Raw genomic sequence first — 24068 nt, 5'->3', positions numbered from 1 at the left:
TGTAAAATGCTTATTGTTTCATCAAACATCCCAAATTCTAAGAAAGTTATAAATTTCCATGTAAAGTATCCTAAAAACAAATTACATTTAAGAATGTGTTAAACATTATAAAATTGCATATTTATAATTAAAAAACTGTAAATAAAATGTTAACCACATAAAATATACATAAAGTTATTTCCAGATTTGGCAAATATTCTAAAGCTAAAAAAACTTCAAAATAAGAGAATACATACAAGTTAAAACACGTTTGCTTTTGACAAAATCTTCGTTAGAGGATCTTACAAACTTTTGATCATATTCTTTTTATTGTACAGATTTTCCTTGACTTATGATGGGGTTATATCCAGATAAACCCATTGTGAGTTGAGAATTTCGTGTGCGGAAATGCATTCAATACACTTAACCCACCAAATATCGTGGTTTAGCCTAGCTTACCTTAAACGTGCTCTGAACACCAATGTTAACCTACAGTTGCGCAAAGTCATAGAACACAAGACCTATTTTATAGTAAAGTGTTGCATATCTCATTCAATTTAAGGAATACTATACTGAAGTATGGTTCCTAATGATTGTATATCACTTTCGCACCACCCTAAAGTTGAAAAATCATTAAGTAGAACCATTATAAGATGGAGACCGTGTGTTTTTCCAAGGCTAGTTGTTACTTATTCAGGAGTAATTTTTTTATTCTTCTATTTATTTAAGGTATAAAACAAATAACTCATTTTAGTGTATATTTATCTTGAGGTACAGAAATGCAACTGTAAATTATTCCAAGATTCTGTGTACCATAACTTTTACCAAGAAGAGGATGCTGTTTTCTAGCTTGTTTTTCATTGTTGTTTTATTTTGGGCTTTAGTTTTTTTATGAAATATGTTGGTTTATTTTTTCCATTTCTATTTCAGTAACTTAAAACCCGTTGTTCTAATTGTGAGTTCAGAACCATGATAAAAACTATTGAAAAATGTTGCAACTCTAGGTGAAGAATGATTTAATCAGTAGTATTTTTTTCTCTTTTTTCTTTGGAATCTTGAAATTTGCTTTTGTTGTTTATTTTTTGTTGTCTTTCCTTTGCCATTTAAAAAAGCTAGTTTGTATTTATTTTTTCCTGGTTAAATTTGTAACCATGAACATCTTAAAATTATAATACTATTCCATTGAACCTTATGAATTGTCATCAAGTCTTTCAAAATAGTTAAATATTGGCAATATCTTATAGTTTAATATAATTACTTGTACCCAAGTCTGCTTATTTCTGAATATTAATATATATCATTAAACATCCTGAGGGAAAAAAATCAAGAACTTTTTGTTGTAAATTACGTATGATTAACAGACACCAATTCCCAAATTTAATTTGCCAAACCACAGGCAAAAGATTAAAAAGTATTATCAATAAGGAAATCTATGGAGCTTCCAAAAAGGTAAAAAAATTGAGTAGAGTGTTAGCTTCCTGCTCCCATATCGTGTTTTTCTATTTCTTTTTTTTTTTTCTTAGATGTATGCATTTGCGTACTGAACAATTGTGTGAAAGAGCGATTTTGCTTTTCTGTCCCCCATGTAAAACAATATGATGGAAAGCACATTTCCCCAACATCAGTAGTATTAGTTATATATAAAACGGGCATAATATTACCAAATATGTTTTCTGTTTTACCAAAATAGTTTATTGTCATCAATATTAATTTTTGTAGGTTTGATTATATTTTATCATGTATGCTAGCTACCTATGAAGTTGCTTAATCATTTATACTAAATTTTCATTTATCAAAATAATAAGATGCTCATGATTGCATATTTAAATAGAATTAAAAAGTATAACATGAATTTTAAAAAAGCATATTCCATTCATTGGTGATAATCAATTTGTGAGGTTTTCTTGGATTGTTGTATTGCTTTGGAATTTTTCCTCCATAAAACCTACCTGCCCCTCCTCTGCTGAGTCACACAACACTAAAAGCATATGCTGACTCTAAGAAATTTGAGATCATAGAATGCCATATATTTTGAACTAAGAGAAAAGTACTTACTTCTATACAACCCCCTTTGCCATGCGTGTGAGTCAATTTTTCTATTTGGATTTTCTGTAAAATGATTTAGTTTATGTGTACAACTTAACACAAAATGTATGTATCATAAAAGGACTGGTAAAATTGTTTTCAATTCACTTAGTGCTGATGGACTAGAATCATTTTATCTGAGAAACACTTGGATCAGTAAAGTGCAGGGTTCTTTTGTTGTTCTTTTTGTTCTTGCTGATGCTCTGTGGCATCCGAAGAAATGGGCAGACATAATTCTGAATAAAGGAGTTTTTTGTTAGATATCTAATGTGCTGTGAGGAAACCATAAGGAAACTCAGCCAGGAAATGCACATGGACTTCTATTCCACTGTTTAACAGCTAATGACCAGTAAAAGTAAAGTAGAATAAACAAGGAATTACCTGAATAGCTCACGTCTGACCATACCTGAATACCTGTCTACAATGGCTGAACAGAGTAACAGATCTTAGAGGTTCAATGATTCAATTGAAACTGGGTTTTCATAAGCAAGTTCAACTCAACTTTTTACTTCAAGTCAACAGATATTTATTAATGCCACAAGTGCTATGCTTAACATTCTAAAAGATAAAGAAATATTAAGGAATAATCCTTGTACTCTGGTAGTTTATAACATTATTGAATATACATATTATAGTTATACAAACCATTTAGAAAGTAATAAAGACATTAAGGACATAATCCAAGCAAAAATATATAAGACATGAGTGTAACTGAAATCATGAAAAGAAGAAAGCAGCACAAAAAGCAGAAACTAGGAAGAATTTTATAGAGGAGGAATCCTTAGCTTGAGGTATGAATATAATTGGAATCTGGACTAACCTTGAATCTAATTGCTGACAGTTACTATTTTTGTGCCAGGACACATTCTAGACACTTAGAGTAACTTGTATGGTCATCATAACAGCCCTACGAGGAAGGCTATATTACTATACCCATACTCAGATAGTGAAATGGAGATCCTGATCAGTTAAGTGACTTGCTCAGGTGAGACAATTTTTTTTTTTTTAATTTAGAAAGAAAAGAGGTTTAATTGGCTCACGGTTCCACAGGCTATTACAGGAAGCATGGCTGGGGGTGCTCAGGAAACTTACAATCATGGTGGAAGGTGAAGGGGAAGCAGGCATGTGTCACAGGGCTAGAGCATCGAGAGAGAAAGAGTGAAGGGGGAAGTACTACACACTTTCAAACAACCAGATCTCGTGAGAACTCATTCACTGTCATGAGAATAGCAAGGGTGAAATCAGCCCCCATGATTCAATCACCTCCCACCAGGTCTCTTCTCCAAAACTGGGGATTACAATGAAACATGAGATTTGAGTGGGGACACAGAGCCAAACTGTATCAGCCAGGATTTGGTAATCATTGAGGTTGGATGGGAGACACCAAGCACTGCTTTTTTTTTTTTTTTTTTTTTTTTCTTTTTTTGAGATGGAGGCTTGCTCTGTCGCCCAGGCTGGAGTGCAGTGGCACGGTCTCGGCTCACTGCAACCTCCGCCTCCCGGGTTCACGCCATTCCCCTGCCTCAGCCTCCTCAGTAGCTGGGACTACAGGCGCCTGCCATCACGCCTGGCTAATTTTGTGTGTGTGTGGTTTTTTTTTTTTTTTTTTTTTTTTTTTAGTAGAGACAGGGTTTCACCGTGTTAGCCAGGATGGTCTGGATCTCCTGACCTCGTGATCCGCCCACCTCGGCCTCCCAAAGTGCTGGGATTACAGGCATGAGCCACCGCGCTCGGCCCAAGTACTGCATTTATAAATGTTAGAAATTTGCTTAAATATCATAGTTGAAGTCCGACTCTGGATGTTCAAGCTGCAGAGTTTCTGCTCTTAAGCACTACACTATACGGTTTCTTGATGAAGAAAATGTTTTCAAAGTTAAAGATATAAAGTAAGGGTAAAAAAAAAATTGTATCAGAAGGATGTGTCTGAAGAATAACAGAGATTATGCTTCACTTTGTTTTTCACTTTGATTATCCTTTCAAGTGTCTCTGCTGGCAATGCACTAGGAAATCAAGTTGGATAAAAACTGTGAATCTAGTTTTTTCTTTTTTTTTCCTGGAAAAAAGATGGGCTAAAAGATGGGCTTGAAAGTGTCCAAAAAGCTATATGTCATCATAGATGGATTTTGGTCAGGGATAATCCTTAAAATGGCAGGATAAATTGGACACAAGAAAAAATAAAGAGATAAAAAATAAGTAAGGAGATATTTGCGTTCAGCATAGCTGGACCAATTTAGAAACCATACCCTTGATTCAGTAGCTGTACCAGGACTCTCATTATTAAAGTTCACTCAGGAGATGCCCAACATCCTAGATCACCCATTTTCGTGTGTTAGTGCAAAATGTGGACTGGATTTCCAGATTTATTTCTATCTGGTTAAATAAATACTCTGATTGGTTGAAGAAAGGTTTTCTGGAAGGTGTATATAATCCCACCATGGCAACAGAACCAAGAGTCTCTGACTGGCTACCAACCTGTAGACTTAAATTTTTTCCCTGTACTTTCTTCTAGCGCCTTCTATTTCTGTTATCCCCAAAACACCTTGATGTAGCCTTAAGCAGAATCAACCATCAAAGGGCTAACTCCCTCCTCCTGCTGGGTGCCTTCTCTGTTGGGCCCCAGCAGCAGTGAATCTGTGCTCCCATCTTGACGTGTTTCTTATCCCCTTTCCCACCTCCGCCAAATAAAATTCCTTTGTGTCAAAGTTTTATTTAAGTGATAGAAATGGCTAAGTTTGTCTACAGGATTGGGTTTGGAAGAAAAGAGGTCTGGAAAGGGAATATAGCAAAATACCAGTATTTTCTGAGCAAGTTTGGAAGAGATTAAAAATTACCCCTAGTGACTCTCAAATTTATATCTCTAGTCAAGATTTCTCTCCTGAATCATGACATATATATACATTTTATATATTCACTTAGAAGTATAATAAACATCTTAAATTTAGCATGTCAAAATCTTACACCCTAACCTTATCCTCCTGCAATTTTCCACATTATAGTTAATGGCAACTCCATTATTCCACTTGTCTGTGCCAAAATTCTTCATGTTATCCTTAAATCCTTTCTCTACCAACACACATATAATTGACCACCAAATCCTAAGGATTCTGCCTTTACAGTGTATCCAGAATTCAACCCTGCCTCCACTCTGATCCAAACCACCATCATTTCCAGCATGGATCATTGCAATTGCCTCTTAACAAGTTTCCCCCTCCTTGCCTTCTCCCATGTAGACTCTGCTCTCAACATACTAGCAAGAGATACCTATTTAAATGAAAAGGCAGATTATATCCCCCCACCTTCTGTTCAAAACCCCCAATGCTCCCCATCCCCCTCAAACAGGGAAGTCCTTATGTTCATAAGTACCTTCATGGGTTACCCGCCCCATTCTCTCTGATATTTCTCTGGTAGTCGCTAGCTCATACACTCCAGCCGTAATCACTTCCTCCATCTTCCTTTACCACTCCTCCCAGGCACATTCCAGTGTCAGGGCCCTTATACCTGATTTACCTGTCTGGAATATTATTCTCATGATTTTTCCTTAAATGGTTCATTTCCGCATTTCCTTCAGATCTTTACTTAAAAACTGCCTTCTTGGTAAGGTCTTCCCTGACCCCTCCTACCTAAAATTCTGACCCCCACTTTATCCTTCATTTCTTCCTTCCCTGCTTTAGTTTTGCTCCTCAGCACTTAACCACTATCTAACTGAGTATACAGTTTAGCCATTTCTCTGTTTTGTTTACTTTATTCTCCTATAGAAGGTGAGATTCCAGAGAGTGGGAGTTTTGCTTTCCGGATCACTACTATATCCCCTACATATAAAATATGACTGTCTCAGGCTGGGCGCGGTGGCGCACGCCTGTAATCCCAGCACTTTGGGAGGCCAAGGCGGGTGACCACAGGGTCGGGAGTTCAATACCATCCTGGCCAACGTAGTGAAACCCTATCTCTACTAAAAATACAAAAAATTAGCCGGGCATCGTGGCTGGTGCCTGTAATCCCAGCTACTCGGGAGGCTGAGGCAGGAGAATTGCTTGAACCTGGGAGGCGGAGGTTGCAGTGAACAGAGATTGCGCCACTGCACTCCAGCCTGGGTGACAGAGTGAGACTCTGTCTCAAAAATAAATAAATAAAATACGACTGTCTCATGGTAGGTTTTCAACAAATATTTCTTGAGTTAATGAATGAATACAGAGATGTAGCTCTCAGACACAGAGAGAGAAACCTAGAAGATAGTATTACTAGTTAAAACTAGAGAGGCTAGGGCTGTATGATGAAAACTGTGCCTAACTGTACTGAATCCTGCCAAGGAGGGAAAGATGAAATGGGGAAGCTATTACTAAATGAATGAATAGGAATTTCCTTCAGGAAATAAATATGGTTAAAAATGTGAATTATAAGTGCTTCCAGCTGTCTGCTAATGTTAGTCCTTCAGAGAAATGAAAACTGAGAAATCATTAGAAAGCAATTTTATCATTTCTTTTAAAAAATAAAGTTCAATATATTTCAAACCAGAATATCATTGAAATACTGAAGTCATTTTCAGGGGAAAATGCACTGAAACAACAATTTCATATTATATTTTAACTTATGCTTTTATATATTTGAAATTTTATTTCATTTGGAGACTTTTTTCTAATTGAAATTTTTAACTGAGAGAACACTGACAGCTTCTGATGTAAAGTTTTATTACTGAGGAAAAACTTTTAAACAGAAGACAAATTAGCCAATTAATGTTTGTATGTACATCCCACAGTTGACATATTATTTAAAATCTTGGAAAGAGTTGTAGATTTGTGAAGGTATATTTGAGCTTATTTCTAGGTAAGAAGTAAAGGAGCAAAGAGACTTGTAAATTATAGACATCCTCATTTAGTAATTGGATGTTGAAGATGAAGAAATGGCTGAATTGAATGACCACAGAGACGGGACAGAGGAAATGATGTTTGTTTGTTTATTTATTTATTGAGACAGAGTTTCACTCTTGTTGCCCAGGCTGGAGTGCAGTGGCACAGTCTCGGGTCACTGCAACCGCTGCTTCCTGGATTCAAGTGATTCTCCTACCTCAGCCTCCCAAGTAGCTGGGATTACAGGCGCCCACCGCCACACCTGGTGAATGTCTGTATTTTTAGTAGAGACAGGGTTTCACATGTTGGTCAGGCTGGTCTCAAACTCCTGACCTAAATTGATCCACCTACCTCGGCCTCCCAAAGTGCTGGGATTACAGGCGTGAGCCACCGTGCCCGGCCGCTATTTTAAATAATAGAACTTTGGCACTTTTCACAGTATTTGGGAAGCAACGAGCTTTGCTATAGGTAAAAAAATGTATTTAAAACTTCAGTAAATTATTTTAAGTTTACTTTCATCAAAAGTGATTAACAGTAAGTTCAATTTGTCAGATATTACTCTCCCCTACTCTAGTTCTCTTCAGGTTCTGCAATATCTACTTTGACATTTATACACATAAGTTTACGATTTAGATGGTAAAGGCAGGCTCTGTAATGAAAATCTCTGACAGCAAGGGAGTAGTTGTCACTTTACATTTAGTGGAAGAAAAACTAAACAGTAGAAGTCTATCCCTTGTGATAAAGAATGGAGCATAGTTAAGGGTTGCTTGAGACCTTTATCATAAACTGATTAGTTGGCAAATAGGTCCCTTGTTTGTTTCCTAGATAAATTATCTGTATTCTCTGGCTTCTCCTTTTATCCTGTTAAAGACACATACTCCACAGCACCTGAATAAACAAAGCATTTTTATGTTCAAATTATTTCTGTATGTGTCTCCTTTAAAAACCGATTATCTTCTTAAGGGAGAGACTCACATTTTAAAGTCTTTATTTTCATATCTCAAATTTGAGGCTGATATTATGTCTGTGTTATCAATAAACACTTATTTAAACGATAAGCTTTTCAAATAGATAAATGAATTGAAGCCACATGGCTTATAGATTTTTGCTTTTCCTTACTTGTGGTATCTGGATTTCATCTGCCAGTTGTAAAAGTTACTGTGCTGTCTAATTTTTCTCTATTCACAGTGTATAATCAGGGTCTTATTTAGCTTATTGAAGACTGTGAACCAGAGATGCAAATATCCTATTTTAAAATATTAAGGACTCGAGTTGTATAAATTCATGTACTGATGCCTTTCAGAAATTAAAATTTCATTTGTATGTATATTTAGACTTTCCTTTTGCAGAAAGAGTGGGTATAAATAAACATCTTAGAGAATTTCAGTGGAATAGTGAAGTGGTCAATTCATAGGGTTATGTCAAAATTAAGAAGGGACTTGACTAAAAAGTTGGTACTTTAACATTTTGACATCATATTTTCAGATAAGATAAGGAACTATTCAGGGAGAGAAATAGAAATGCTGTATTCTATAGTGATTCTAGGGATTTTTATATCACCATAGCAACTACAAGGGACTACGGCTTCATTTTTAGAGGGTCAGAAAGCATAAAGATCACATTTCTAGACAAACCGAAATAGTAAAATGCTATCAGAGATCTCATCTCTGACTTTATGGAAAGTGCTACAAAATTTTCTTTGGTGAACATACCGTTTTTCTGTGTGCAATGCCTTGAGGACAGGAATATGTGCAGGGACTTTAAAAAGGATTTATTTCCTGGACTCCAGCCAATTTTGACAGCATTCTCTGAGAATGCACCAAGGAGCTATTATCTAGATATCCAGGGAGTGTGACATCCCCTGCCCCAGTTTTTGATTTTTGCTTTTCACATTTAAGATAGAAAGTTTTCCCGCGTTAGTAACATGCTGTACAGCATTGCTAAAACCATTCATAACTTGATGCTGAGCAATTCTACAGCATTCCAAAGAACTGGTAGCTCCCTAGAGACTCAGATTAAAATCAGGAAGCTTTGCAAGCTCAAATCCTCAGAGAGTATACATACACACACACACACAAACACACACATACCATATCAAAGCCATAACTGGATAACTTTTATATGCTGATGGAGAAGATCCTTTACCTCTTCCCTTGAATTTTTTCTCCATGGGTGCTTACAGCTATGCATTTAAAGGGTTTGGGCCCGCTATGTACTAACAAATGTGACTGGTTGCCCAATGTTAATTTAAGTAATCAGCCTTTCATTCAGCTGGCGTCTTGGTATCAAGTGGAAAACTTGGCAGAGTTATGGATCTTTGCCATTGGACTGGCAGCCAAGCAAGAATGATGGAGTCAGTGACTTAAAGAATTCAGAGTTGAATCAAGTACTTGTGAAATCAGGCTGCCCAGGTCAGGCAAGTTAACAGAAGCAGCCAAGAAGATATGTTGGTGCATGTCTCTGGCACCTGACCTAATCAGGCTAGTGGAATAACCCTAAACATTGCACCCAAGACTCCAGGCTTGGAGCCGTCAGAAGATGGTAGTAAAATTCTACCAGGTAAATAAAAGTAAAGAAATAATACTAGAGATATGCTTGAGTTCAATGGCTTTTAGGGCATTAATAATAGGTATTACATCCATTGTGTCTCTTTTATTATAATTTCAACTGTATTTTAGATTCAAGAATACATGTGCAGGTTTGTTACATGGATATATTGTTTGATGCTGAGATTTGGGATATGAATGACCCCATCACCCAGGCAGTGAGCATAGTATGCAACAGTTTTTGTTTTGTTATGAGTTTTGTTTTTATCAATATTAAACTTTTCTTCAATAAGCAATCCTCTGATGTCAAATACAGCATACTGCAATGTCGTACAAAGGTATTTTCTATTTTATAGTGAAAGAGGATGACAGCAAAAGACAGTCTGGTCTGCCTACATTGATGTTTTCCACTTCCAACATGCTGTTGTTGCTCTCGATAAGATCACCAGTGACCTCCTAAATTGCCCAAGTTTACTTTTCCCTCCTGGTCCTGGCTACATCTGACTTGTTGACAACTCTCTCCCTCCTTCTGGTTCTCTTCCTGGGTCTGATGACTATTATTCTTTAGGGATACTCATCTGCTTCCTCTGCCCATGCTTTCCACAGAGGTTCATCTTTATGCCACCTTTCTTCTCACTCTTTTCACTCTAAACGCCTTTCCTGAGCAATCTGACCATCCCTAGTCTTATTCAACATCACACACATTCCAATGACTATCAATTCTCTATGTGAAATTGCTAAAAGACAGTTTTAACCTGCATTCCTCCAGATAAGTAAATTCTCAGATTGTTTCTGGGTTGGCTTGTTCTTTCTTTTGTATGGTAATACCTGACCTGTCAAATAAGTACTTTTTCCACAGAGTTAAATTGAGGTGCTATACAAAAGAAATAATGAAAGCTTTCCATCACAAGGCGTACATAGACTTGAAGAGAATGCCTTGAAATTTTATTTTAAAAAAACCTTCTTTCTCTGAAATTCACTCACATCACCCATAACCACTGTATCTTATCCTATTGCTGAGCTGATATATAAGACATGAGAACACAGTTGCTTTTTTTAAGGTTCCCATTGTAAGCATTGACTTTTACCTTTTACAGCTGACATTATCTATAGTCTCACCTGCCTCTTCAGCTTAGTTCTTGCTCAAGGCAAGTCATCTTGCACCATAAACGTGAAATCTTAGAATAAGGCAGAAAACCCTCTAAGTTTTACTGTTAACTTCTTTCCTGTTTCCCTCTCTGATTGTGAAGTTTTCTTCAGAGCCCGTCAACTGGAAAGCTGTACGATCAGCAGCAGTCACTCGCTATCTAACCCAGTCTCCAACTTACAAATGATTAAAATCCTTCCCAATTTTGACTGAAAATAGGCAAAAATATTCCCTTTGTTTTGGGAGGCTGAGGCGGGCGGATCACGAGGTCAGGAGATCGAGACCATCCTGGCTAACATGGTGAAACCCTGTCTCTACTAAAAATACAAAAAATTAGCCTGGTGTGGTGGTGGGCGCCTGTAGTCCCAGATACTCGGGAGGCTGAGGCAGGAGAATGGTGTAAGTAAACCCGGGAGGTGGAGCTTGCAGTGAGCCTAGATCACGCCACTGCACTCCAGCCTGGGTGACAGAGCGAGACTCCGTCTCAAAAAAAAAAAAAAAAAAAAAAGAATATTCCATTTGTTGATATTTGTTAAAAATTTGTATTTATCTAGTCAGGAAACATAAGATCTCTGGATGAGAGAATACATTATTAATTACTCAAAAGCATCTCAGGGCAGGATGTTTTTCTGTGAGTGCAGGGGTTGTAGTACAGGAGAGAAACACCAAAGTTGTGGATCTCAGAGCTTATATAGAGCACCTGATGTATCCGGAGGAGAGAAAGCGAGAGAGACAGACATACAGAAAGACAGAGACTTTGCTCTGGGATATAAACCAACGATCTACATCTATTATTTTTGGAATATAAGTTGAAATGTAATCAAAGGGCTCTTGGAGATAAAAGGTTTTAAATCTCTCCAGAGCAATGCACTAAACTCCAAGGTACGCTTGCCATTCAGTCATCCTTTAAGTCAGTTACCAGAACTCTTTGCTCAGAAAGCCTAGTCCATATATCCAAATGTGAAAATATGAATGGCTCAGCAATCCTTGCCGTCTTACTCCTCTTCTCAAAATCTGATTTCAACTGCCTCTGGAACATCTACAGTTTGATGCCTCAAAGGCTTTTCCGAATGACCATGTCCAAAACTGAACTCATCACTTATGCACACATACACAAGCATGTAACCATGGAACCTGTTCATCCATCTGAAATCCTGTTACCCAATGACACCACAAATCATGTGGATGCCCAGGCCAGGTACCTAAGAGTCATTCAAGTTCTTCCTCTTCTTCACCCAACACACAGTCACTGAATTCTGCTGAGCTGTTTTCCTAAACTTCCTTCCCACTTCAACTCAAATGTGAATAGCAACTAGATACTTGATTCAATTAATGAACTTTTGTTAATATTGTAGGTGTGGTAATGGTATTATATGTAATTTCCGAAAAAAAATTCTCATGAGAGAATATTTCAGCAAGAGAAAAATGCTGAAGTATTTATGGATAAAATAGTATATTGATTTGTTTCAGAATAATCTAGTTGAAGAGGTGAGTGGGTGGGGTGATACATAAAATAAGATTGTCCATGGAGTCATAACAGTTGGCACTGGATTATAGGGTTATGGGAGCTATTTGTATTATTTTCCTACTTTCATATATATTTGAAATCTTACATAATGATAAATTTTAAAAACCATATTTCCCCATTAGCTACTGAAGTACAGGCAGAATTTTCTGTTGAGATTCAAAGCACATTATTGAACATCCTCAGCCTCTGTTTCCTGGTCCATCTTCCCCTAAACTTCTATGTTACTAAAAGGGCAGCCAAATATGACTGCGCTTGTTACCTAGCTTTGCCTGTGTGTTACCTACTAGCTCTAATGTTCTTCCCACTTCTACTACTCAGATATGTCTACTGCAATTTGCACCTTCTTCATGAATTCTTTCCTGAGCCTATGACCAAATATATGATACATTTTTTTCTATGAACTTCTAGAAAATGTTTGGTGCCACTTGGAACACTCATCTATTCCTTCTTCTCATCTAGCTAAGGCTTCTATACTTGGATTTTTTTCTTCAATTCTTCAAACCATACCCTTTCTTACTACTACAATAAAACCCACTTAAAACTTCGTAAAAGCAAACTAAACTGTGTTTCACCCACCTTTGTTTCTGCTATATTACTCCTTACACATGGGAAGAACTCAATAAATTTTGCTCAGTGGACCTTATGTACAATTTAGATGATCAAAATAACAAAATTCATACTAGGAAGAATAGCCAGCATATAGTTTTTAGCAAATTTATTTGAGAATAAATATGTTTAGATTTTTCTTTCTTCCTATATAAACCATTTGTGGTTTGTGATTTTTCCATTAAATGGAATATAAATAAAACATTATGGATTCAATTTATGGGACCATCTATTCATTTATTCAACAAAAAAGCATTTGCCATCTATCATGTGCCAAGCACAGATTTGAGCTTTGGAAGCCCAACAGATAACAACATCCCTGTACTCATAGATTTCAGTCTAGTGGTATATACAGGCTACTTGATAATATATTTAAATGTTAGTAATAAGTACTATAAAGAAAATGGAAGAGTAATGCAGGGAATAAGGAGTGATTGCTGAAGCTATTTAAAATAGAGTAGTAGAGAAGGCCCCTTTCACATGAAAAAGAAGTAAGGGAACCACTGATAGAAATGTTGGTTAGGAAAACTATTTTTGGCAGGTAGAACAGCAAAGGCAGAAATCTTGAAGCAAGAATGTAGTTGTTATACTCAAGTAATGCAATAAAGCTAATGAGGGTGAAGTGTTGTGGACTACGAAGAGACTGGGAAGAGATGAGGTTGGAATGGTAGGTAGTATACAACCAAGTCATGTAGAGATTTATAGGTCATAGTAAAGATTATGCTTTTTTTAAAAAAGTAAAAGCAAGTTTATTATGAAAGTAAAGGAATAAAGAATGGCCACTCCATTGGCAGTGCAGTGGCATGGGCTGCTCGACTCAGGATACGTATAGTTATTTCTTGATTATATGCTAAACAAGGGGTGGATTATTCATGAGTTTTCTGGGAAAAGGAGTCAGCCATTTCTAGAACTGAGGGTTTCTCCCATTTTAGACCATATTGGGTAACTTCTTGACATTGCCATGCATTTGTAAACTGTCATGGCACTGGTAGGAGTGCCTTTTAGCCTGCTAATGCATTATAATTAGTGTATAATGAGCAGTGAGAACGACCAGAGGCCACTTTTTTCGCCATCTTGGTTTTGGTGGGTTTCGACTGGCTTATTTACAGCAACCTGCTTTATCAGCAAGGTCTTTGTGACCCATACCTTGTTCTGGCGTCCTATCTCATCCTGTGACTTTGAATGCCTACCTTCCTGGGAATGCAGCCCAGTAGGTCTCAGCCTTATTTTACACAGCCCCTATTCAAGATGGAGTTGCTCTGATTCAAATGCCTGACATATTTCCCCTCTTTCTTTTACAAGGGAAGCCTTAATCCTAAGGGTAGTAGAGGTACCCTTAGGATTAAGTAGTAGAAGGGTAATACATCTTCTGTAACTTCTTCAGGCTGAATATGGGTGATGATATTTCTGCCTAACTATTAGGGTCTCTTGTCTTCAGGGTAGAGAGGAGCTCAGTCAGCAAGCATCAGCTTGGTGAGGGCCATTCATAACTGATAAATGGTGATATCTGGAAGATTAGTAAGTTTTCAATCTAAGTAAACATTGAATAAGCTTATTCTTCATTCCTATACAAAAAGTACAACAGCAAATATATTCCACAACAGTAAAACAAAATAAGTAAAATTATCCCAAGTAAACTAAATTAGAAGGCTTTCCATGAACTGGGCAACTGTTGGAACCAAAGTGATGTGGGGTTGCTAGCTGATTCCAATACATGTCCAGAATTAGAATACTGATCCAGGTTTTTATATTACTCAATCTTCTTGTTTCTTCTGAGGTACAGTCAGAGATCACTGGCAGGTTCACAGGAATAAGCAGGATCAGTCTATATTGCAGGAAAAAACTCAAAAACAACAGACGAGACTAATAACAGGTGTACCATAGTTCTTAAAACATAATTTTTTTCTCTCTCCAGTCTCCCATTTTTACTAAAGACAGATCATCATAGGACTGATTTGCTTTATTATACTTGGCCTGATTATTTGTATAAAGTGCAGCAAGAATAATTATTTTTCATGTAGGCTTTTGAAATTGGCTGTGATCAAACTCTGTGATGAAGAGCCACTGGAAGATTTTGAGTAGAGGAGTGATATGATCCCAATTATGTTTTAAAAGAATCTTATCGGCTCTTGTGTGGAGAATTATTCAGTAGGGGGGAAAGACTGGAAGCAAGAGGACAATTTAGATAGGTATTTCTATAACCCAGATGAGAGACAATAATAGCTTATATCAGATCTGTAGCAAGAAAGGTAGTGAGAAGTGGTCCATTTCTGGATATGTCCTGAAAGTTAAGCCAAAACAATTGCCCAATAATTTGAATACTGGTGACTGAAAAAATTAAGGATGGCTCCAAAGTTGTCAATCTGAGTAATTGTTAATTGAATTACTTTAATTCAATTGAAATCAGTAATTGCCATTTACTGAAATGAGGGAATCTATGGGAGGAGAAGGTTTAGGAAATGCAGTTCAGAATTTTGTTTGCATCATATTAAGTTTGTAAGTCTCGTGAGACCTCTAAGTGTTGAGAAATTAGCATTTGTTAGACTGGAGTTCGGAGGAGAGGCCCGGGCTTGAGATACACATTTGAGTGTCATTGTCTTATACAGGATATTTAAAATTATGAGAACAAATGGGAGGGATTATGGACAGAGAAGAAAAGAAGTGCAAACACTGAGTCAGAGTACTCTAAGATCAGGACGAGGAGGATCCAGCAAAGGAAACTGAGAAGCAGTGGACATAAAGGTAGAAGAAAAACCGGAAGAGGTCAGGATACAGAAGCCAAATGAAGGCAGTTTTAAGATGTAGGGAGTGATCCACTCTCTCAGGATGAGGTCTGTGATTTACCTATTGAATTTGAGCCTGTCAAAGTCACTGGACTTCATGGTTATTAACTTTAAAAAGTCAATAAGTAAGAATGGCAACACCATTTGCTACCTTTGGGATTTATATATATATATATATATTTTTTTTTTCTCTATCTATAGACAGCTAATTCATTTTTTTACTTGTCTTAAAATTTTTGTATTACAGAATATAAAAGATAGTCTACAGCAAAGCTCAGGTCGGATTGACATTATTCATAGCAAGAAGACAGCAGCACTGCAAAGTGCAACGCCTGTGGAAAGGGTGAAGCTACAGGAAGCTCTCTCCCAGCTTGATTTCCAATGGGAAAAAGTTAACAAAATGTACAAGGACCGACAAGGGTAGGTAACACATATATTTTGCTTGATACTTGCAGAAATGATTTGTTTTCAGGGAACTGTAGAATTTATTTCAGTACCCTCCATGGAAAAAAGACAGGGATAAAGAAGTATCACTCTCACTGGAAAATGGTAAGTAAAATGAGAACAAATAATGATGAACAATTCAGACAAATGAGCTGAATTGTAGAAATTATTCAGTATTAAATTTAGCATTATGTTGAAGCATTATATCTTCTAAAATTTCAGGTAATTGTAAATCAGATTGGGTCATTGAGGTGCTATAAACAGTTGTTCGATATAACATATTACCTTTAGTCAAATCTGTGTCTAAAAATTTATAGGAATTTGATACTTAGATTAACAAGTTTAAAATATAACCTATCAATAACAAATTGATTTTCATTTATTTATAATTTGGAGGGTGACACTTTACACTTTGCATAACCCTCCCCCACATTTTTTTTTTTGCCACGGGGAATTTGTTGATTTAAAATCGTGTTTCTTTTTATCTTAATTGAAATATTTAGTGAAATATTTAGCTGTTGACTTGGGGGGGGGAGCAGAAATTCAATTGCATTATTTAGCCTCACATCACAAGAAGTGGATTACTCTTTCTTTTACATTTTTAGATTAAAAGTAATAAAGTTCTCTAACAGCTTAAAATGATTCATTTCAGAGTTCTTTATCCTCAAGGTAGGCTTCTTAATTATTCTCAGAGGAAATCAAATCATTCATCTAATAATTATAGGGAACCTCCATGGTATCTCTTACATCTGTCCATTTCTAACCATCTTTACTCCTATTTTAGTTCTTGGTTTACTACATCAGGCACCTAAAGAGAGATTTCTAGCATTAATCTCAGTTGTCTCAAGTGATTATCTCCACTTTGTTCTCAATGATCTTTCAGTGGCCATCATTTTTCTAAAGTGTAAGAGCTTTGGTACTATAATCTCATTCCCTTGAGAATGAAACCCTCATTCCTTAATTGCGCATAATTATCTGGTCAGCCTCACTGTTTATTTCTTCGTGCCTGCCCTACAGCAAGCCCCTCCAAATTATGTTCTAGCGATATTAAATCAATTTGCAGATGCCCAAGTGTTTTATGCTCCCTTTGACCTGCCTGTTCTTCAGGTCTCACTTCAGATGTTGTCTTGTTCTAGAAATCCTAAAACTAGTAGTTGCTTATAACATCTGGAAACTTGGATATTGTTTCATCATTTAATGTAATATAATGTCAATAAATCATTTATGTATTTGTAAATTTTCCAGACTTGGTGGCTACCCTGTAGAATATATGATCTGATGTGCCTACTCCTAAAACCTAACACATAGTAATCAATTTGTTTACTTTTCTGCCTCACGCACAAGCTCCTTATAGAAAAGGGCTATGTTTTATTTGTGTTATATGCTCAGGACTGATATAGTGCTGAGCACAAAGTGGGTGTTCAATGTGTCTGGACTCAAGCCTCCTCTCAGAAACCTGAGAATATTTCCCCTTTGGATAGTCTAACAGATTTATCTCAACTTCCAGGGCAGGTGCAGTGGCTCATGTCTGTAATCCCAGCACTTTGGGAGTCCAAGGTGGGCAGATCATTTGAGGTCAGGAGTCCCAGACCAGCCTGGCCAACATGGTGAAACCTTGTCTCCATGAAAAATACAACAATTACCTGTGCTTGGTGGCATGCACTTGTAGTCCTAGTTACTTGGGAGGCTGAGGCAGGAGGATCCCTTGAACCCAGGAGGCAGAGGCTGCAGTGAGCCCAAATCCACCACTGCATTCCAGCCTGGGTGACAGAGCAAGGCTCCGTCTCAAACAAAACAAAACAAAACAAAAAAAGAGATTTATCTAAACTTCCTTGAAAATAGCTGGTCCGACAGTATCCAAAGCCAGGCTCAATAAAGGAAGAGAAACTCAGCCACTCTGTGTATAGGCTACAAATACAAACTTAAACTTATAAAATGGTGGTTCATGCCTGTAATCCCAGTGCTTTGGGAGGCTGAGGCAGGAGGGTCACTTGAGCCCAGGAATTCAAGGCTGCCACGAGCCGTGATTGTGCCACTGTACTCTAGCCTGAGTAACAGACTGTCTCTAAAATAAATAAACAAAAATATTTGAATAAACTTATATCGCCACCATGGTGTACTTTCTCCCAGCATTTCACATTGAGTCATTATGAGACACTGCAGGCTACTCCAATGATGTCAGTTTCATTACCATCTTTTGGGATGTTCATTCCACTGTTAGGAAGTTCTTCCCCCTCTGGTTTATCTTCTTATAGTCAGTGTTTTCTCCAAGCATTCTAGGCCACCCACACCATCCCCTAAGGACCTTTGAGGTTTCTTGGATAGCCAGTGATTACTGTGCTTCTATACACACCTACCAGTTTTGCACTAAAGAAGAAATAATGCTTTCTGCTTTTTGAGGTTTCTCCTCCACTTTACTTTTAAGTAATTTTTGGCAAATGATCCCGGTATTCCCTTCTCACTGTGTCATATGGACATTTCGCTTTCAGTTTACCTTCACCCTAGACTTAAACAGAAACAAAAATGTCATTCCACAGGGAGGGTAGCTGAAATCTCACCCCAACTCTGAGGACTTTTCTGGTTTTGACAAAGGATAGAGTTTCTCTAATCCCAATAGATCCACCCTTTCCTTATCCAGAGGTTGAAATTGTACTTCCATTGACATTCTATAGGAATTGGTCAGGAGCTGTTAAATTTCCTATGACTTTTTGTACAATCTCATAAAAACTGTTTTAAGTAATTGCTTATAAGCACAGGCTCTAGAGTTCCAACCTGTTTTGGAATTGTGGCTTTGCTGCTGACTATCTATGTGCCCTTGAGCAAGTCTCTTAAATCTTCTGCTCCATACATTTCTTATGTATAAAACAGGATAAGAATAGTGTCTATGTCACAGGGTTGTTATGCGGATTATCTGACACAATATATGTGGGGAGCTTAGTGGATTGCTTAAACACGATAATGGCTCAGTTAAGGTTGGCAATTTCGATGATGAAAATGGTGATCTTATGGTTCTGATAGTCATGACATCTGTTAAGTCATTCTTACACGCTTTCAAATTTCCTTCAGAACTACAGAGAGTAGAATTAGACTCAGTTCTTGCTTTGAAGAGCTTCACAGTCTTGGAGAGAAAAGGGACAACCAGCCAGTAAAATAAGGGTTGATAGATTGGAGCTGTAGAAGAGGGTAAGAACAAGATCCCTGGGGAATGGAATGAAAACATCTTACTAAGAATTAGGAATAAGTCAATGTCTATAGACAATTCAAGATTCTGAGTTACAACTAACAGAAAGTGACTCTAGTTACTTTAGGTAGAATTATATAAATTATTAGAAGGATATCAGATACCTCATGGAATCAATAGGAAATCCTGAGAGCCAGGTTTAACAATGGGCAGAAACTATAAAGGAAGAGCAGGCTAGGCATCCAGAATATATCCAGTATCAAGCTATGAGGTAAATCTGAATTATTTTGTTGTCATGCCAGAGTCCACTGCTTTACCACGAGCACCGTTGCACTGGACATTGCTTGCTATCGTCACTGCCAAAAAACAGTACCTAAATTATTTATTCTTGTTGTGTGTCGCTCATTCCACAACTAGAGTCTCTGGCAGAAGCATCTGATAAGTCAGAGGATGGATTTTTTTTCTGTAAAGGGGAAGTTAGTCAATATTTTTGTCCCTGCGGGTCCTGTAGTCTCCGTCACAACTACACAACTCTGCGTTTTAGGGTGAAAAAAACCATATATATAAATGGATGGGCACGTTGTGTTCAAATAAAACTTTATTTACCAAGACAGATGGCAGACTGGATTTTGCTGATGGGCCATAAATTGATGACTGCTGTTATAATACAGGTTTAGGTCACAGAACTAGGTTCTTATTGCCAGAGGTCAGGGAAAATAAATAGCTGAATTTGTTCTTCATTGTAGTGGCAGTCAACGCCTTGTGTCCTACTAAGTCCCATACAATGGTAGATTCTTGAATCCTTGGAGAGATTTAGAAGCTATGCATTCATAAATACACAAATATTCGGTATAGCCTTCATGTGGTGTTCTCAACAAAAATCTGCTGAATTTTTTCATAAGTCAACTTGGGTTAAATCAAAATAAATTTGAGTTAGTAAGAAGGGCTATATTAGTATGTTTCTTAAATGGTACATGTATGGTAGTATTAGCTATGACCACAATAATGCTGTGAGGCAAAACACCCTAGAACTTGCTGACTGAAAACAACAGGCATTTCTGGCTGTTCAGGTTACTTGTACCTTGACTGACTCAGCTGGGCTTGGCGGGGAAGCTCTTCTTCAAGATGTGGGTTATTTGAGCTAGGCTCCATGGTGCATGTTGGATTAAGGTCTGCTATATATGTCTTTGCTCTGGACCTAAGATGAAGGGTCAGTGACATATTTTCATGACAAGTCACCAAAGTATAAACCTAACTTCCCAGGAACACTCATGGCTTCTGCTCCTGTGAAGTTCACTGACATTTGATTGGCCAAAGTAAATTACATTGCCAAATCTGACATCAGTAGAATGAGAAAGTAGACTCTTCCTACAGTGGAAGGGGGGAGAGATGTTAATATTTGCTGAACCGTAATTCAAATTATTAGAGATAGTTTATAATTTATAACAGGATTGTTCAACAGCTAGAAAATGCCTTAGTGTTTTTGCCCTGCTTCATTATTTTATAAGGGAGAAAACTATGTTTTAAGAATGTTATGTGACTTGCCTAAGCACATACTAAATAGTACATCTGCATATTTCTCATTCAGTCATCTCTATTAAATTTCATAAAGTAAAACAGACATTACTCTTTAGATGAGAACAGGAAGATATTTAAAAAGCCATACTAATTTATGACTGCTCATTCATTATCTAACATACCTGCTTCCATACATTGTCTTTCAGCAAATAGAATTTCAAGATGTATCTCAACAAGTTACACATCATCAAAGTATTAAAAGCCTTATTTTCATGGACATTCTGATTGTTCACAAACAGTCAACTGTAAATCCACAAGCACCATGAACATATGGATAGATATGCCTATATGTAAGATTACTAGTTAACTTTTTGGGAAATTAATATTACTGCTAAATTCAGTTTTCATTGATTTTTGGGTGGGTAACTAACTGCTTATAAAATATACCTGTAGGAAACATGTAAAAACAAAGAATTTACGTAAGATCTATCTAGGATTAGAGAAACAAAGCTCTTTTCTTCTTTCAACGAACACTTAAGAATGGCCTACTAAATGCCAGATGCTATACTCTGGTGTCGTTAGTTTCTTCCTGATACCATCTTTACTATCCTGTAAGCCATTAGTGAATGTTTCCCACTTTTAGAAAATGACTTCCCAAAGACTGAGAGGATAGAACAGTTCAAATTATATCATCTAAATGAAAGCAGTTTCTAGACTACAAATTGCTGTACAGCCATAAGATGGCATTATTGTGTAACAACAAGGTCCCTGTCAAACATCAAGAAAGTAATGTCTTAAAATCAGTATTTCCTTCTTGGAATTCTACTTAGTCAGATATGTTGGGCTGACTTACCCACCCATATAAGTCGTTAAATTCAAGATGGTTCTGAGCTTTAGATATGATGTAAAATAGACGAGACTAAGAGTATTTATTTCTATATCATTACATTTCTATAGCAAAAAAAGAAACCTCTAAAAAATTAGAGAAAGCAGTATAAGGGCATTTAATTAATCCAATGTTCTTATTAATAATGTTTCATAAAATAATGAAATGTTGAAAAATAAAATATGAACACAGTGTTGTATAAAGTAAGTCAGAAATAAGAGAACACTTGCTGTATGAATCTATTATATGAAACTAAAAAATTAGGCACTTTGGAGTTTAGCGGTCAGATAGGAGTTACCTTTGTGAGTTGTGATTAGCAAGGGCTGAAGCAGCGTCTAGGGACTGGGTAATGTTTTGTTTCTTGATCTGGATGCTACTTGCATTGATGTGTTTCCTTTAGGGAAGTTGATGGAACCATACACTTGTGATGTGTACACATTTCTATGTGAATGCTGGACTGAACTAAAATTTATACTTACATTTTAAAAATAATAAATATGTACTTTAAGTACAGGAGGGACGTAAATCATAATTGTTTTAATAAAGAAGGTGTAGCATTAGGAAAAGTATACTACATTGTTTTATTTTTGGCATTTCACCATGGACCCCTGAACATTTTATAATTGCCCAGTACAGCCTGTCAGATAAATATGTGGGCACTACTGCTTTAAAGAAAGTATTTTCCAAATTTATCACCACCATTCTGTAACCACAGTTCCAGAGGTCATTAGGATGCTGAGGGTGGGACAGTTGGAAGCTGCTTCCCCTGGGATTTCTCCATTGTTCAGTTTTTATAGCAGTAAGCCTGCAGCATTAAAGCACTCACAGGCTCTGGCTCTGGCTGCCATTTGTGCTACATGAAGAAAAACGAGACAATGAAAGAAATGAAAGGAGAGAAAACAGGAGTAGAAACCAAATAAATCAGATTTGAAGAGAAAGTCCCTAATCATCTCTGTATTCAGACAGTAGGGAATGAGCATGCAATTCTGCAAGCCCATTCCTAATGTAAGTTTCTGATAAGAATTTGCTATCTCAGTTGTAATCTTTCTACTGAGACATTCAATAAATATTTTTCTTTCATGTCAAGGTAAGGAAATAACCTCACATTACCCATATAAGGAAAGAATAGTATACTAATCCTCACATTATCACCATACAATTTTATCTTTTAAAGTGGAAGCTAGAGGGACAGATGCATAATCTGGGAGCTTTTCCAGAATTGTTTGTTCCTAAATGAGACATTCAGCTATAGCAGCATTAGCAGCCTCTTCTATTTGTCACAATGCCATATGTAGTTGGGAAGATACATGATAAGCACATACAGGATGCTGACAACTCAGGAAGGATTATCATTGCAGTCTTAGAATTAATCTCTACCATATTTGAAGATTTTTATGAAAGACTCGATCTTCATTCCACATCCCAGGTATGGGTATATGTGCCAATACAAAATACTTACTGTTGGTTTCTGAGCTTGGTAGAATTAGGAAGTAAGGGGTAAAAAAATAAGCAAGTCCTGAACTTAAGAAAGTTGTTCATACCCTATTCCATGGCCACTGTTTTACTGACTGGAAGAAAGGAATCCCATGGATTCAGTCATGGGAACAATGCAGAAGATACAGTAGACTGACGGAGAAGTACAAATTTCTATTTATGTTCCACTTTTCAAAATTTTTTATCTTTAAATGTTATTTTTAACGCTTGTGGGTACATAGTATATATATATATACTGTATATATAAGCATATACTATATATATACACATGCAGCTACTATATATAAACATATACTATATTTATATATATACTATATATAAACATATACTATATATTTATATATATACTATATATATTTATATACTATATATATACTATATATAATATATACTATTTATATATATAGTATATATATAAATATATATATAAATATATATTTACTGTGTATATATATGTATATATATACATATATATATGGGATACATGAGACGTTTTGATACAGGCATGCAAGTATGGACAATGGGATGTTCATCCGTTCAAGCAATTATTCTTTGTCTTACAAACAGTAAAATTGTATTTTTTTAGTTATTTAAAAATGTACAATTAAATTGTTTTGACTATACTCACCCTGTTGTGCTAGCAGATACTAGGTGGTGTTCACACTTTCTAACTATTTTTTTGTACCAATTAACCATTTAAACCTTCCCCTCAATCCCCCCACTACCCTTCACAGCCTCTGGTAACCATCCTTCCACCCTCTATCTCTATGTGTTCAATCGTTTTGATTTTTACCTCCCACAAATAAGTGAGAACATGTGATGTTCGTCTTTCTGTGCCTGGCTTATTTCATTTAACACAATGACCTCCAGTTCAATCCATGATGTTGCAAACGACAGGATGTCCTTCTTTTTATGGCTGAATAGTACTCTATTATGTATACGTATCACATTTTCTTTGTCAATTCATCTGTTGATGGACGCTTAGGTTGCTTCCAAACTTGGCTATTATAAACAGTGCTTCAACAAA

At 36.6% G+C, this 24068-nt stretch overlaps 1 protein-coding gene across 4 annotated transcripts in view; it reads left to right on the top strand.

Annotated features, from left to right (window-relative positions):
- Window positions 1-24068, top strand: part of DMD (dystrophin) — a 2284432-nt gene that overhangs the window by 1057658 nt on the left and 1202706 nt on the right. For all 4 annotated transcript variants that reach the window (XM_063634262.1, XM_063634265.1, XM_063634264.1 and 1 more), the window contains exon 43: window positions 15766-15938. In XM_063634262.1, the coding sequence (XP_063490332.1) occupies window positions 15766-15938 (173 nt within the window). The remainder of the gene's footprint in view (window positions 1-15765; window positions 15939-24068) is intronic.

The sequence above is a fragment of the Symphalangus syndactylus genome, chromosome X (genome assembly GCF_028878055.3).
Source record: "Symphalangus syndactylus isolate Jambi chromosome X, NHGRI_mSymSyn1-v2.1_pri, whole genome shotgun sequence".
Classification (NCBI taxonomy): Eukaryota; Metazoa; Chordata; class Mammalia; order Primates; family Hylobatidae; genus Symphalangus; species Symphalangus syndactylus.
Note: the sequence above shows the minus strand (reverse complement) of the source record. Positions and strands in the feature narration are given on the sequence as shown.